At 41.9% G+C, this 13,872-nt stretch overlaps 1 protein-coding gene across 4 annotated transcripts in view; it reads left to right on the forward strand.

The window, feature by feature from the left end:
* The window catches only part of ZNF385D (zinc finger protein 385D), a 304,400-nt gene that overhangs the window by 70,549 nt on the left and 219,979 nt on the right, over nt 1-13,872 (forward strand). For all 4 annotated transcript variants that reach the window (XM_083188744.1, XM_083188745.1, XM_083188746.1 and 1 more), the window contains exon 2: nt 11,199-11,341. In XM_083188744.1, the coding sequence (XP_083044870.1) occupies nt 11,199-11,341 (143 nt within the window). The remainder of the gene's footprint in view (nt 1-11,198; nt 11,342-13,872) is intronic.

Raw genomic sequence — 13,872 nt, forward strand, 5'->3', positions numbered from 1 at the left:
ATTTTGCCATTGGCTTCAATGTTAAAATATTTTTAACATTGAAATCGTGAGCATCGCGTGGGTCTTGTGCCATTATAATGGCACAAGATGAGATGGACTTGATTAAGTCCATTTTACATAGGAAACAATGTGAAATGGGCCAATATGACCCATTTCACATTGTATATGGCCCCGTCATGGTGTAAAATCACCCCACGATTGACGCCAACCCGAAGCGTGGCGAGCGTAGCGAGCCCGCGAGGGGCGGCGGTGCGCGTCCTCCGACCTTTTCATACCCCTTCTATCTATGTCGGTGTGGAGTTGAGAATATAAAGTGTGGCGAGCGCAGCGAGCCACCGAGTCCGAAGCGTGGCGAGCGCACGCGTATACCTGTGAAGTTATATATTCACTTTATATTATCAACTCCACACCGACGTGGATAATAGGGGTATGAAAAGGTCGGAGGACGCGCACCGCCGCCCTTCGCGGGCTCGCTGCGCTCGCCACGCTTCGGGTTGGCGTCAATCGTGGGGTGACGTTGAGGGGGTAAAATTGGGGGTCTGGGGAATACTTTACATTGAATCCAATGTAAAATAGGGTCCCAGGGGCCCTATTCACATTTGATTCAATGTAAAAATCGCGTCGGTCGCTTCGCATGCGATTTAGTCGCATGCAATGCGACCGACGCAATTTTTCCGACACGATCACCCCGATACAAATCGGTGTGGCCGTGCTAGGAAACAAGTACCAACTCTTCACCTGCCTCTCCTGCCCAGCTTGATAAAGTAATGTCTCATGCAGACACACCATGGGAAGTTAGTCATCTGCAATAGAACTGCTATGAGGCCACTACTAAAGGAAAAGACCACTGATATTAATATATAAATTGCACAGCTATAAAAACAAGATTTAGAGATGGAATGCAGAGTAGGAGAATACTTTGCTGATATAGCTGAATTAAAACCTGCAGTTGCTCAGTAGACTAAAGACAACCAATCCCTTCATAATAAGTTACAGGACCTTGAGAATAGCTCAACACGCAATAACAAGCATCTTGTCAGTTTAACTGAAACGATTAACCCCTTCCCGACATTTGACGTACATTTACGTCATGGCCGGGATGTACTTCCCGACACATGGCATAAATGTACGTCATGACTTTAAACTGTCACTGCGTCTAGAGACGCAGTGACAGAGGGACGATGTCTGCTGTCCCTGACAGCAGACATGTCCCTGCATGCCCAGGGGGGGCTGCGATGCCGCCCCCCCGTCGGCGATCGCTGTGATTGGCTGTTCAGTGTGAACAGCCATTCACAGCGTTTTCCTGTGTTACCAGCGAATCAGACGCTCGGTAACACAGGTGTCAATCACCGCCGGGCGTCAGGGGGCATGAGGGGGTCATCGGTGACGATGACACCTCACCCCACCCTCACCCCACCTGCCCCCAAGGCTGTGATTGGTCCGTCGGACCGACAGCCAATCACAGCCAAGGCGCGACATTTAAACTAACGGTGACTGCGCTGCAGACGCCATTCCGGTCTGGAATAGCGTGCAGAGCGGTCACCGTGCCTATCTGCCGTGATACTGACCTGATCCTTGCTAATACTTACCTGATCCTTGCAAATACCTTACCTGATCACCTGATCACTGCTTGTAGCGTGCTAGACGCTTCCTGGATCTGACTTCTTGGGACTTCCTGCTGCTGCTGCAGTGTGATAGAGAGATAGAGAGAGAGATAGAGAGAGATAGAGAGATAGTGACAGAGAGAGCTATATTTTGTGTCTGCTACCCCCCCTTTTTGGGGGTGCAGGGTATTTTTTATATATAAATAACTGTCAGTGCTGCTGCTGCAGTGTCATAGAGTGATAGATAGTGATAGATAGTGATAGATAGTGAGAAATAGAGAGATAGAGAGATTTGTGTCTGCTACCCCCCCTTTTTGGGGGTGCAGGTTTTTTTTTATATATATAACTGTCAGTGCTGCTGCTGCAGTGTCATAGAGTGATAGATAGTGATAGATAGTGAGAGATAGAGAGAGATAGTGACAGAGAGTGATAGTGATAGATAGTGAGAGATAGAGAGAGATAGTGACAGAGAGTGATAGAGAGTGTATATTTTGTGTCTGCTACCCCCCCTTTTTGGGGGTGCAGGTTTTTTTTTATACATATAACTGTCAGTGCTGCTGCTGCAGTGTCCTAGAGTGATAGATAGTGATAGATAGTGATAGATAGTGATAGATAGTGATAGATAGTGAGAGATAGAGAGAGATAGTGACAGAGAGTGATAGAGAGTGTATATTTTGTGTCTGCTACCCCCCCTTTTGTGCTGATCAGTATGTCTGTGCTGATCAGCAACTTTTTGGGGGCGCAGGTTTTTTTTTTTTATATATACCTGTCAGTTGCTGCCAGTTGCACTGTCAGTTGCACCAAAGGTTGTGCACCTGCTGCCCCTCACTGGTAATCAGTGTCGCATCACTGATCACCTTTTTTTTTTTGAGAGTGCTGTGGGGTCTTTTTTTAATTTTTTTTTTACACACACTGTGATTTTGTGGGTGTCCTGTGGCCACTGTGCGCTGATCAGTGACGTACATCACTGATCAGCTTTTTCGGCACAGGGTTAATCTATTTTTTTTTTTTGATCAAATTCCTGTTGCCTTTGAGCGCTGTTCAGTGACGGACGTTACTGACCAACATCTGTGCTCAATTTTTGGCGCAGGACCTTTTTTTTTTTTTTTTTAACCCCTTCAATTTTTTTTTTTTTTTATTGGGATCAAATTCCTGTATAAAGTATTTTTTTTTTCTGCACTACATACACACTACACACTACATACCCCCCGGGTTGAAATAAAGTTTGTACCCCCCCCTACACTATACACGTGTTGAAACATTTCACTACCAGTAACACAAAAATAAAAATGGCATCCCAAATGTCATCCCAAATGTCATCCCAAATGTCATCCCAGTCATCCAGAAGAATGTATTCAGCGGAGGAGGCATATGCCATGCTTGCCTCTGACTCTGACACAGCCAGTGATGCAAGCGGGGAATTTGAAGGATTTGTCTTAAGCTCCTCTTCCTCCTCTGGTGATGAGGGACCCCCTCAAAGACGCCCCCGTAGAGCAGCTGAGACCCCCCCCCAATAATTGATCTCGTATGGACCCCACCACCAGACAATTTTGAGCCCCAGGTTCCTGAGTTTTTGGCCATGCCAGGAATCCAATTTGATTCCACAGGTCTCAGAGAAATTGACTTTTTCAAATTATTTTTCTCTGATGATTTTATAAATTTAATGGTGGACCAAACTAATTTATATGCCCAGCAGTTTATTGCTCAAAACCCCACATCATCATTTGCTAGGTGGACCCCTGTAGATGCAGTAGAGATGATGACGTTTTGGGGTCTGGTGTTTCATATGGGCATAGTAAAAAAGCCAGAAATTAGGCAATATTGGAGTACAGATGTTCTGTACAGCACCCCATTTTACCGTATGGCCATGCCCCGGGCTCGATTTGAGACGATCCTTAAATTTTTGCATTACAACGATAAAGCACAGTGCCCTCCCAGAGATGATCCCACCTTTGACCGGCTATTCAAAGTCAGGCCGGTCATTGATCATTTCAGTGCCAAATTTGCAGAGATGTACATCCCTGAAAAATTTATTTGTATTGACGAGTCCCTTATACATTTTAAAGGAAGGGTTAAATTCCGCCAGTACCTTCCCAGTAAGAGGGCAAGGTATGGCATAAAAATGTATAAGCTGTGTGAAAGCACCTCAGGGTACACCCACATGTTTAGGGTATATGAAGGGAAGGATTCAAGAATTGAACCGCCAGAATGCCCCCCCTCCCTCGTAGGTGTTAGTGGAAAAATTGTCTGGGATTTAGTGCACCCCTTCCTGGATAAAGGTTATCACCTCTATGTGGATAACTTTTACACTAGCATCCCCCTGTTTAAGGCCCTTGGTTCAAGAGGTACAGCAGCTTGCGGTACTGTGCGCAAGAACCAAAGAGGCCTCCCAAAAACGCACATTGCCCAAGTAATGAGAAGGGGTGAAAGCAGGGGAATATGCACCGAAAATATGTTGTTGGTCAAATATAAGGACAAGAGGGATGTCCTTATACTGACAACAATTCACGGAGACAGTACCACCTCCGTCCCTGTACGAGGTACCAGTACCCACACCTCCAAACCTAATTGTATCCTGAATTACAATAAGAACATGGGCGGAGTGGATCTTTCAGATCAGGTACTGAAGCCGTACAGTGCCCTGCGGAAAACAAAAATCTGGTACAAGAAGCTGGCCGTGTATATCATCCAGATGGCACTGTATAACGCTTACGTGCTATTCCGTTCTACCGGCCAGAGGGGGACATTTATGCACTTTCAAGAGGAAGTCATAAAGGGCCTAATATTTGGGAACCAGCAGGCAGAGGGCCCCAGTACTTCTAGTACTGGCCCCCGTATTGTACCAGGGCAGCATTTTCCTGATGAAATCCCCTCCACTGGAAAAAAGGGCAGGACACAAAAAAGGTGCAAAGTTTGCTATAAAAAGGGAATAAGAAAGCAAACTATTTTCCAGTGTGACACTTGCCCCGACAAACCTGGCCTATGTATAAAGGAGTGTTTTAAAATATACCACACATCTATGGATTATTAGGTTCATAATTTCACCGTGCTTCGGGGGTCTTGCTAATGCCACATAGCACCCACCATTCATTCCACCAGAATCTGAGCCGCAAAATCCAAAAATCACTCCTTCCCTTCTGAGTCCTGCCATGCACCCAACTGGTATTTTTCGGTCACATGTGAGGCATTGCCGTACTCGGGAGAAATTGGGGCACAGATTTTGGGGTGCTTTTTCTCCTTCATACCTTCTGAAAATGAAAAATTTTGAGCCAGAACTGCATTTTTGTGTAAAAAAATGTAATTTTTCATTTTCACTGCCCAGTTGTATCAAAATTGGTGAAACCCCTGGGGGTTTTAAATGTACACTATACCCCTAGATGAATTCCCTGAGGGGTGTAGTTTGCAAAATGGGGTCACTTGTGGGGGGGTTCCACTGTATTGGTGCTTTGGGGGTCTTGCTAATGCGACATAGCACCCACCAACATTCCACCAGAATTTGTGCTGCAAAATCCAAATATCACTCCTTCCCTTCTGAGTCCTGCCACTTTTTGGTCACACATGAGGCATTACCGTACTCGGGAGAAATTGGGGCACAGATTTTGGGGTGCTTTTTCTCCTTCATACCTTCTGAAAATGAAAAAATTTGAGCCAGAACTGCATTTTTGTGTAAAAAAATGTAATTTTTCATTTTCACTGCCCAGTTGTATCAAAATTGGTGAAACCCCTGGGGGTTTGAAATGTACACTATACCCCTAGATGAATTCCCTGAGGGGTGTATTTTGCAAAATGGGGTCACTTGTGGGGGGGTTCCACTGTATTGGTGCTTTGGGGGTCTTGCTAATGTGACATAGCACCCACCAACATTCCACCAGAATTTGTGCTGCAAAATCCAAATATCACTCCTTCCCTTCTGAGTCCTGCCACTTTTTGGTCACACATGAGGCATTGCCGTACTCGGGAGAAATTGGGGCACAGATTTTGGGGTGCTTTTTCTCCTTCATACCTTCTGAAAATGAAAAATTTTGAGCCAGAACTGCATTTTTGTGTAAAAAAAATTAATTTTTCATTTTCACTGCCCAGTTGTATCTAAATTGGTGAAACCCCTGGGGGTTTGAAATGTACACTATACCCCTAGATGAATTCCCTGAGGGGTGTAGTTTGCAAAATGGGGTCACTTGTGGGGGGGTTCCACTGTATTGGTACTTTGGGGGTCTTGCTAATGCGACATAGCACCCACCAACATTCCACCACCAAAAATCACTCCTTCCCTTCTGAGTCCTGCCATGCACCCAACTGGTATTTTTTGGTCACATATGAGGCATTGCCATACTCGGGAGAAATTGGGGCACAGATTTTGGGTGCTTTTTCTCCTTCATACCTTATGAAAATGAAAAATTTTGAGCCAGAACTGCATTTTTGTGTAAAAAAATGTAATTTTTCATTTTCACTGCCCAGTTGTATCAAAATTGGTGAAACCCCTGGGGGTTTGAAATGTACACTATACCCCTAGATGAATTCCCTGAGGGGTGTAGTTTGCAAAATGGGGTCACTTGTGGGGGGGTTCCACTGTATTGGTGCTTGGGGGGTCTTGCTAATGCAACATAGCACCCACCAACATTCCACCAGAATCTGAGCTGCAAAATCCAAAAATCACTCCTTCCTTTCTGAGTCCTGCCATGCACCCAAATGGTATTTTTTGGTCACATGTGAGGCATTGCCGTACTCGGGAGAAATTGGGGCACAGATTTTGGGGTGCTTTGTCTCCTTCATTCCTTGTGAAAATGAAAAATTTTGAGCCAGAACTGCATTTTTGTGTAAAAAATGTAATTTTGCATTTGCACAGCCCAGTTGTATCAAAATTGGTGAAACCCCTGGGGGTTTGAAATGTACACTATACCCCTAGATGAATTCCCTGAGGGGTGTAGTTTGCAAAATGGGGTCACTTGTGGGGGGGTTCCACTGTATTGGTGCTTGGGGGGTCTTGCTAATGCGACATAGCACCCACCAAAATTCCACCAGAATCTGAGCTGCAAAATCCAAAAATCACTCCTTCCCTTCTGAGTCCTGCCATGCACCCAAATGGTATTTTTTGGTCACATGTGAGGCATTGCCGTACTCGGGAGAAATTGGGGCACAGATTTTGGGGTGCTTTTTCTCCTTCATACCTTCTGAAAATGAAAAATTTTGAGCCAGAACTGCATTTTTGTGTAAAAAAATGTAATTTTTCATTTTCACTGCCCAGTTGTATCAAAATTGGTGAAACCCCTGGGGGTTTGAAATGTACACTATACCCCTAGATGAATTCCCTGAGGGGTGTAGTTTGCAAAATGGGGTCACTTGTGGGGGGTTCCACTGTATTGGTGCTTTGGGGGTCTTGCTAATGCGACATAGCACCCACCAACATTCCACCACCAAAAATCACTCCTTCCCTTCTGAGTCCTGCCATGCACCCAACTGGTATTTTTTGGTTACATATGAGGCATTGCCATACTCGGGAGAAATTGGGGCACAGATTTTGGGGTGCTTTTTCTCCTTCATACCTTATGAAAATGAAAAATTTTGAGCCAGAACTGCATTTTTGTGTAAAAAAATGTAATTTTTCATTTTCACTGCCCAGTTGTATCAAAATTGGTGAAACCCCTGGGGGTTTGAAATGTACACTATACCCCTAGATGAATTCCCTGAGGGGTGTAGTTTGCAAAATGGGGTCACTTGTGGGGGGGTTCCACTGTATTGGTGCTTGGGGGGTCTTGCTAATGCAACATAGCACCCACCAACATTCCACCAGAATCTGAGCTGCAAAATCCAAAAATCACTCCTTCCTTTCTGAGTCCTGCCATGCACCCAAATGGTATTTTTTGGTCACATGTGAGGCATTGCCGTACTCGGGAGAAATTGGGGCACAGATTTTGGGGTGCTTTTTCTCCTTCATACCTTCTGAAAATGAAAAATTTTGAGCCAGAACTGCATTTTTGTGTAAAAAATTTAATTTTTCATTTTCACTGCCCAGTTGTACCACAATTGGTGAAACCCCTGGGGGTTTGAAATGTACACTATACCCCTAGATCAATTCCCTGAGGGGTGTAGTTTGCAAAATGGGGTCACTTGTGGCGGGGTTCCTAAATTTTAGCATCTTATGGTGCCTAGAAACCTACATGGTGCCTAAAAAATAATCTCATAAAAAGGAGGCTCCAAAATCAAGTAGGTGCTCCTTCTATTATGAAGCCTGTGGTTTGGTCAACGTGCACACTAGGGCCACATATAGGATATTTATGAAAACAAAAGAATTGGGGGAATCAATTTTTAGTCACATTTCTCTAGTAAAATGTACTGTGTTCCTTAGAAAAATGTATTAAAATTGCAAATCTGCAAAAAAAATGAAATTTTGAAATTTCACCTACACTTTGTTTTAATTCCTGTGAAACACCTAAAGGGTTAACAAACTTCCAAAATGCTGTTTTGAATACTGTGAGGGGTGCAGTTTTTGAAATGGTATCATTTATGGGGGTGTCTCACATACAAGTCCCTCAAAGTCACATCAGAACTGAACTGGTCCCTAAAAAAATCAGTGTTTGAAAATTTCTTGAAAATTTGAGAATTTGCTATTCATATTCTAAGCCTCCTAGTGTCCAAAAAAATTAAAAGGAAGTTGAAATAATGATGGAAATATAAAGTAGACATATGGTCTATGTTAGTTATTAACTATTTTGAGTGGTATGATTATTTGTCTCACAAGCAGAAAATTTAACATTTTGCAAATTGCTAAATTTTCCATTTTTTTACGACATTTTGGTATTTTTCACAAAAAAACACAGACTGTATCGACCCAAATTTACCACTAATTTGAAGTACAATGTGTCACGAAAAAACAATCTCAAAATCACTGGGATAAGTAAAAGCAAAAAAAAGTTATCCCCACTTAAGTGATACATGTCAGATTTGAAAAAAAGGGCTCTGTCAGGAACGCAAAAACTGGCTCTGTCAGGAAGGGGTTAAAGACCCGGATTTGTTTAATTTCATTCGGAACACAGTTCCTGAACATAACATGGGAGGGTCACTCTATATTATTATTCCAAGATTACTCAGCAGAGCTCCCTATGCAGAGAAAGGAATTCTCACCAGTTTGCTCACGCCTGATAAAAATGGAATGCAAATTTGCATTACTATACCCAGCGAAGCTGAGAATTTATGATGGTCCTCTTACAGAGAATTTATGTCTGCTCAAGATGCAGATTGTAATCTCTCCAAAGAAGAGCATCCTTGCCGAATATCGAGCCAGATGTCTGACTGTGAATAATGTTTTCGTTGCCTTTTCTGTAGCCGTGGCCCCATTGGCAGTTATCTGCAGTTTGCCTGGATACTGCAGTCACATGACTACACTTACTCACACCACCATGTTACAGTTGCTTTATGACTCAAAGGCTTCATCATGAAGTCCACACTGCACTGCAGTTTTCTGTTTGAGTTTGAGAACCTACATTTGGGGTAACCGGATGTTCCCCCATGGGATTGATGACCCAGTTTTCCATCGCATCAAAATTTAAGGCCTGCAATTGGTTTTGCAGGTTTTTGACCCAGGAGGCATACTATTAAATTTTCAGACCCTCTGTGACCAATATGGCCTCCCTAGTAACTGTTTTACATATAATGCAATTATATAATTTTGTTACCTCAACTTTACCATCCTTAATATCACACTCCCCCAATCCTTAATCCACCTGTGGTTACATAAATTACAGGCTGGTAGTTCTAAATCTAAAATGATATACAATGAGCTACAACTTAGCACATCCACAGATTTACTAAATAAAACTACAGATTCATAGTAATATACCTTTTTTAGATCACTCAGCTTTATTTAAATACTGTATACAAGCCATGAAAATTCTACAATCTTCCATCTTACAGGAGGTTCATATCACAACATTATACAGGGCATACATCTCCCAGAAATAACAAAGCTACTTCGATCCGGACGAATTAGGTAGAGTTCTTTAATGTGATTATCATTCAGCAACATTCATCCATAATATTTGGTCCTGCGGGCAAATTAAGAAATATTGGCAAACGGTTGTAATATAAATACATCCTTCTCAATACAAGTCTCAGCCGAACCAATACCATTAAGTTCTCACAGCGGCCAAAAAGACCAATTTAAATTAATGGATCACTAAACATACCCCTATTATAACTGACCTAGATGGTTTACTATCAAAATATATGTATTACTATAGATATAATACTATTATGTCCTACCATGTGCTGACATCGAGTTTTTCTCATAAATGGGACCCATATATGCTATCAAAACCATAAACAAATATATGATAACCTGGATCTTAGGCTACCATGCCTGATGCCTATTAACCTGTCCACTTCACTCGCTGTATGAGTTAACATTATAACATTGCCAGTTTGATGCCTAGCTACATCAAAACATGGTTGACTTCAATCTTACTATATTAAGATGTCAGAGACGACCCCCCCCCCCCCCCCCCATCACTTCTAATTGACCGCTCCGGGTGGATTGAAGTATTGATTTTTTTTTTTCAGGAAAATTTGATTTGTTTAAAGGATGTGCGGTAAACTTCTTTCAATTTGCTGATTTAGAACAATTACAGTAGTATTACAATCCTTTTGAAAAGGGGAATTCTTGTGAGAAGTTCTCCTTTGTCTAAATATAAAACGGGTATATTTCATTTGTTATGATCGCTCCTGATATGACTGATACCTGGTATGTTTTGTCATGTTTTCCCCCTTTTAGGTATGAATAATTACTTATTGAAAAACTCAATAAATACATATTAAAAGAAAAATCCAAAGTTCCAATAGCTAAAATAATAATATTAAGCAAATATTAAACTGTTGGCTGCTGATTAATATAGAGCATAACAAGTGAGCAAATACGGGTTGAGTATCCCTTATCCAAATATCCATTATCCAAATTATTCTGAAAACCATACGTTTCAGAAAGTGAAAAAAAAAATGTTTTTTTGCTAACAGCATTACTGGGGACATCTGTAACAGCACTAATGAGGACATGATTTGTAACTGGCACTAAATATGTGCAAGAAAATGATCGCTTGGCATTTAAAATTAGTATCTGAGATGGTACACAAACCATGTTTCATGTTTTAAAACCTTGTTTTATGCACAAATAAAATATATTTGTCTATGTCATGTGTTTGTACAGCATAAATGCAAGATACCTCAAGATACATCATTGAAATAAAAATATTCAGAAATACGGAATAACCTGTTATCCAAAATTCTTCTAATCCCGAGTATTTTAGATAAGGGATACTCAACCTGTAATATGAATATTGTTTGCTTATATGATGATATTGTAACATAAAAGCCGTGCATAAAAAGTTGTTTGCTGCTGAGTTTAATATAATTTATTAATATTAATGGCTAAATATTAATGAGAAGCACAAGTACATTAATATTGTCAACTTAATCAGATTTTTCTATTTTCTGAATATATTCAAATACTGTATACTGTCATTTATAATTACTAAGATTTTATCAAACAAATAAATATTTCTGTTTCGAATTATTGTCTTATCTGTACCTGTTTTCTTTCATCACTAGGTGGAACGTGCCAGAGCCCAGCGCTTTCTGCGCTGCTCCGTCCCCCATTCCCAACCTTGCAGCTACCACTGGATCTAAAACAAATACTTCCATTTACTTTGGACAGTGCAGCAGCAATTAATCTGTTCCCAAACCTAACTGCGGTAAGTACATTCAAATTGTGGATTTCTAGACTTAATCTGAAAAAGTGTCCCTGTGCTTTCTCATTCTTAGCTGGTTTTGTACTATACTGAAAGCCTGTATGCAGAGTAATTTGAAATGTCATTTAAAGTAAATAGTAAGTAACCATTGTAAAAAAAAAAAAGAGAGAGAATTTAGCAGTATTGCAGATATCATTCCAAAGTGGGTATGTTGTATATACAGATGAGTCATTATACATCCTTGCTATGGTCATGTTAAACTGACCTTTTAATTGTGCCATGCTGTGCATCTTCACATGCAACTTGTTCTGTTAAAATGTGTCTTGTTCAAATGGCTATGTGTCAAGCTTTTGTTGATTAAAATGCTATGCAGCATTCTGTGTGTGTCTGTCTGCGACTATATTTGCATACGAAATGCTATGTTACAGTCAGGGCTGTTTTAACATTAGCCTGGGCCCCTGGGCAAAATAGTTCACTGTGCCTCCCCCCCTCCACACACACACCCCCACATACACAGCAGCGTCTGGGCAGCGGGAGCTTGTAGCGCTATTTGCCAGGCAGCGGGGCAGGAAGGAAGAGCTGCTGATTTTGAAAAATTCAGCCAATCAGCGTCCAGCTAGGCTTTTCTGTGTTCTCAAATTCAGCAGTGCTTTCTGCCCACCAAATTGTGCTACAAGCTCCCAGCCACCGCTGCCCGGGTCCCCGCTGCCTGGAAGTCGCTGCCTGGACCCCAAAGCAGGGTCCAGACAGTGGCTGCTGGCAGCTTGTATCACTATTTCCGGGCAGGAAGCGCTGGTGATTTTGAAAAGTCTGATTTTGGAAACGGCCAAAGATTGTTGAATTCACGACCGTATTTCAACAATCTGCGGCTGTTTTTCCAGATCCATGGACTTTCTGACACTTGACAGTCAGAAATTGAATTCTGTCGATGTGCTGTCGGACTGGACGAAAACGGCCCAGGATTCTGATTGTCGGAATGTTCCAACAGTCGGAATCCCATATTGAATACCCTGTTAAAATTACTAGTAGTCAAAACAACTATGATGAGGTCTAATAAGATTTTTAGTAGCGTGTGTCTAGTGTCTAGTCGTGTGTCTGGCAATAACAAGACTATGTCTCGTGTCCAGTTGTGTGTCTGGCAATAACAAGGTAGCAGACTAGCTTTCGAAGCATTTGCTTTGAGCGGGCTTACTAGTGTGTTTGTGTTCTTTTATATGAGGTATTTTCAGGCTAATACAACTACAAATCCAGAGGTATAAATAAAGTGTGTCACCATATTTCCTGTGATTACTGTACATGGCAATAATAATCAGTCAGTCCAGCAGGGCATGCTACAGAATATGGCAGATAAATGATTGACATAGGAGTCACGGGTAATAGAATGGGAATGGGATGGGTGTGAAGATCTCTGCGCAGCTATCAAGCACTCTCTCATATTTATTTGCAGCTGTCCTACAGCGCAGTGCTCCCCAAATGAATAAACAGATGTTTCCAGATACACATAGCCCCAACAATCAGTGCGGAGTGAGTGAGCAGTGTAGTATCTTTATTTGTGCCTTTTTCTCTCAAATGTGCAGCTTTATCTTCACAAGACTGTTCATTTGATATGCGACACTTGCATATCTGTGTACAACTGCATCTGCATAGAATGCACAACAGAAATTGGTGTGAAAAAAACACAGCAGACGTACTTTGTATTCAGAATTAGACTCAGTCGCAAACAGATATAAGTTTTGCATATCAAAATAGGCAGTGCAGTCTTGTGCGATTCCAGCAAAATTTACATGAAAAAGACACTCAACACAAGGGATGTTTGGGGTGTCTGCAGCAATAGTATTAGGACACATACTGTACGTAATGGAAAAATAAATTGGAGTTACTGCCAAAAGACCCCTACTCATTATTTATTTACTCCAGTTCTACACTGTGTCAGCCAATAGGCCTGATTTTGAGTTGATCGCAAATGCAAAATGCTTTCTTTTTACACAGCAATTTAGATTTCAGTTTGAACACACCCCACCCAAATCTAACTCTCTCTGCACATGTGACATTTGCCCCACCTGCAGTGCATCTGGTTTTGCCCATTTAAGAAAGATTTTGCTTTTCGATCCACTCTGAAGCAGGCCCAATGTCTATATTTTGATGAAACAAGCTCTAGAGCATGGATATCCAAACTATGGTCCTCCAGCTGTTGTGAAACTACAAGTCCCATCATGCCTTGCCATAGTTTTTCTATTAGGGATTGTTAAAAGTATGGCAACGCATGCTGGGATATGTAGTTTCATAACAGCAGGAGGGACATGGTTGCTCTAGAGCAGGGGTGTCAAACTCAAATTCATCGGGGGCCGCATCAGCAGTTTGCTCACCCTCAAAGGGCCGGTTGTATCTGTAGGTCCCCCTGTATAATTATAATGCCATGACACCACAGGATGCTCCCCCTGTATAATAATAATGCCATGACACCACAGACTGCTCCCCCTGTATAATATAATAAAAGTAAGGCCATGACACATAAATGATTATACAGGAGGAGC

The sequence above is a fragment of the Crinia signifera genome, chromosome 5 (genome assembly GCF_055691185.1).
Source record: "Crinia signifera chromosome 5, ASM5569118v1, whole genome shotgun sequence".
NCBI classification, from domain to species: domain Eukaryota; kingdom Metazoa; phylum Chordata; class Amphibia; order Anura; family Myobatrachidae; genus Crinia; species Crinia signifera.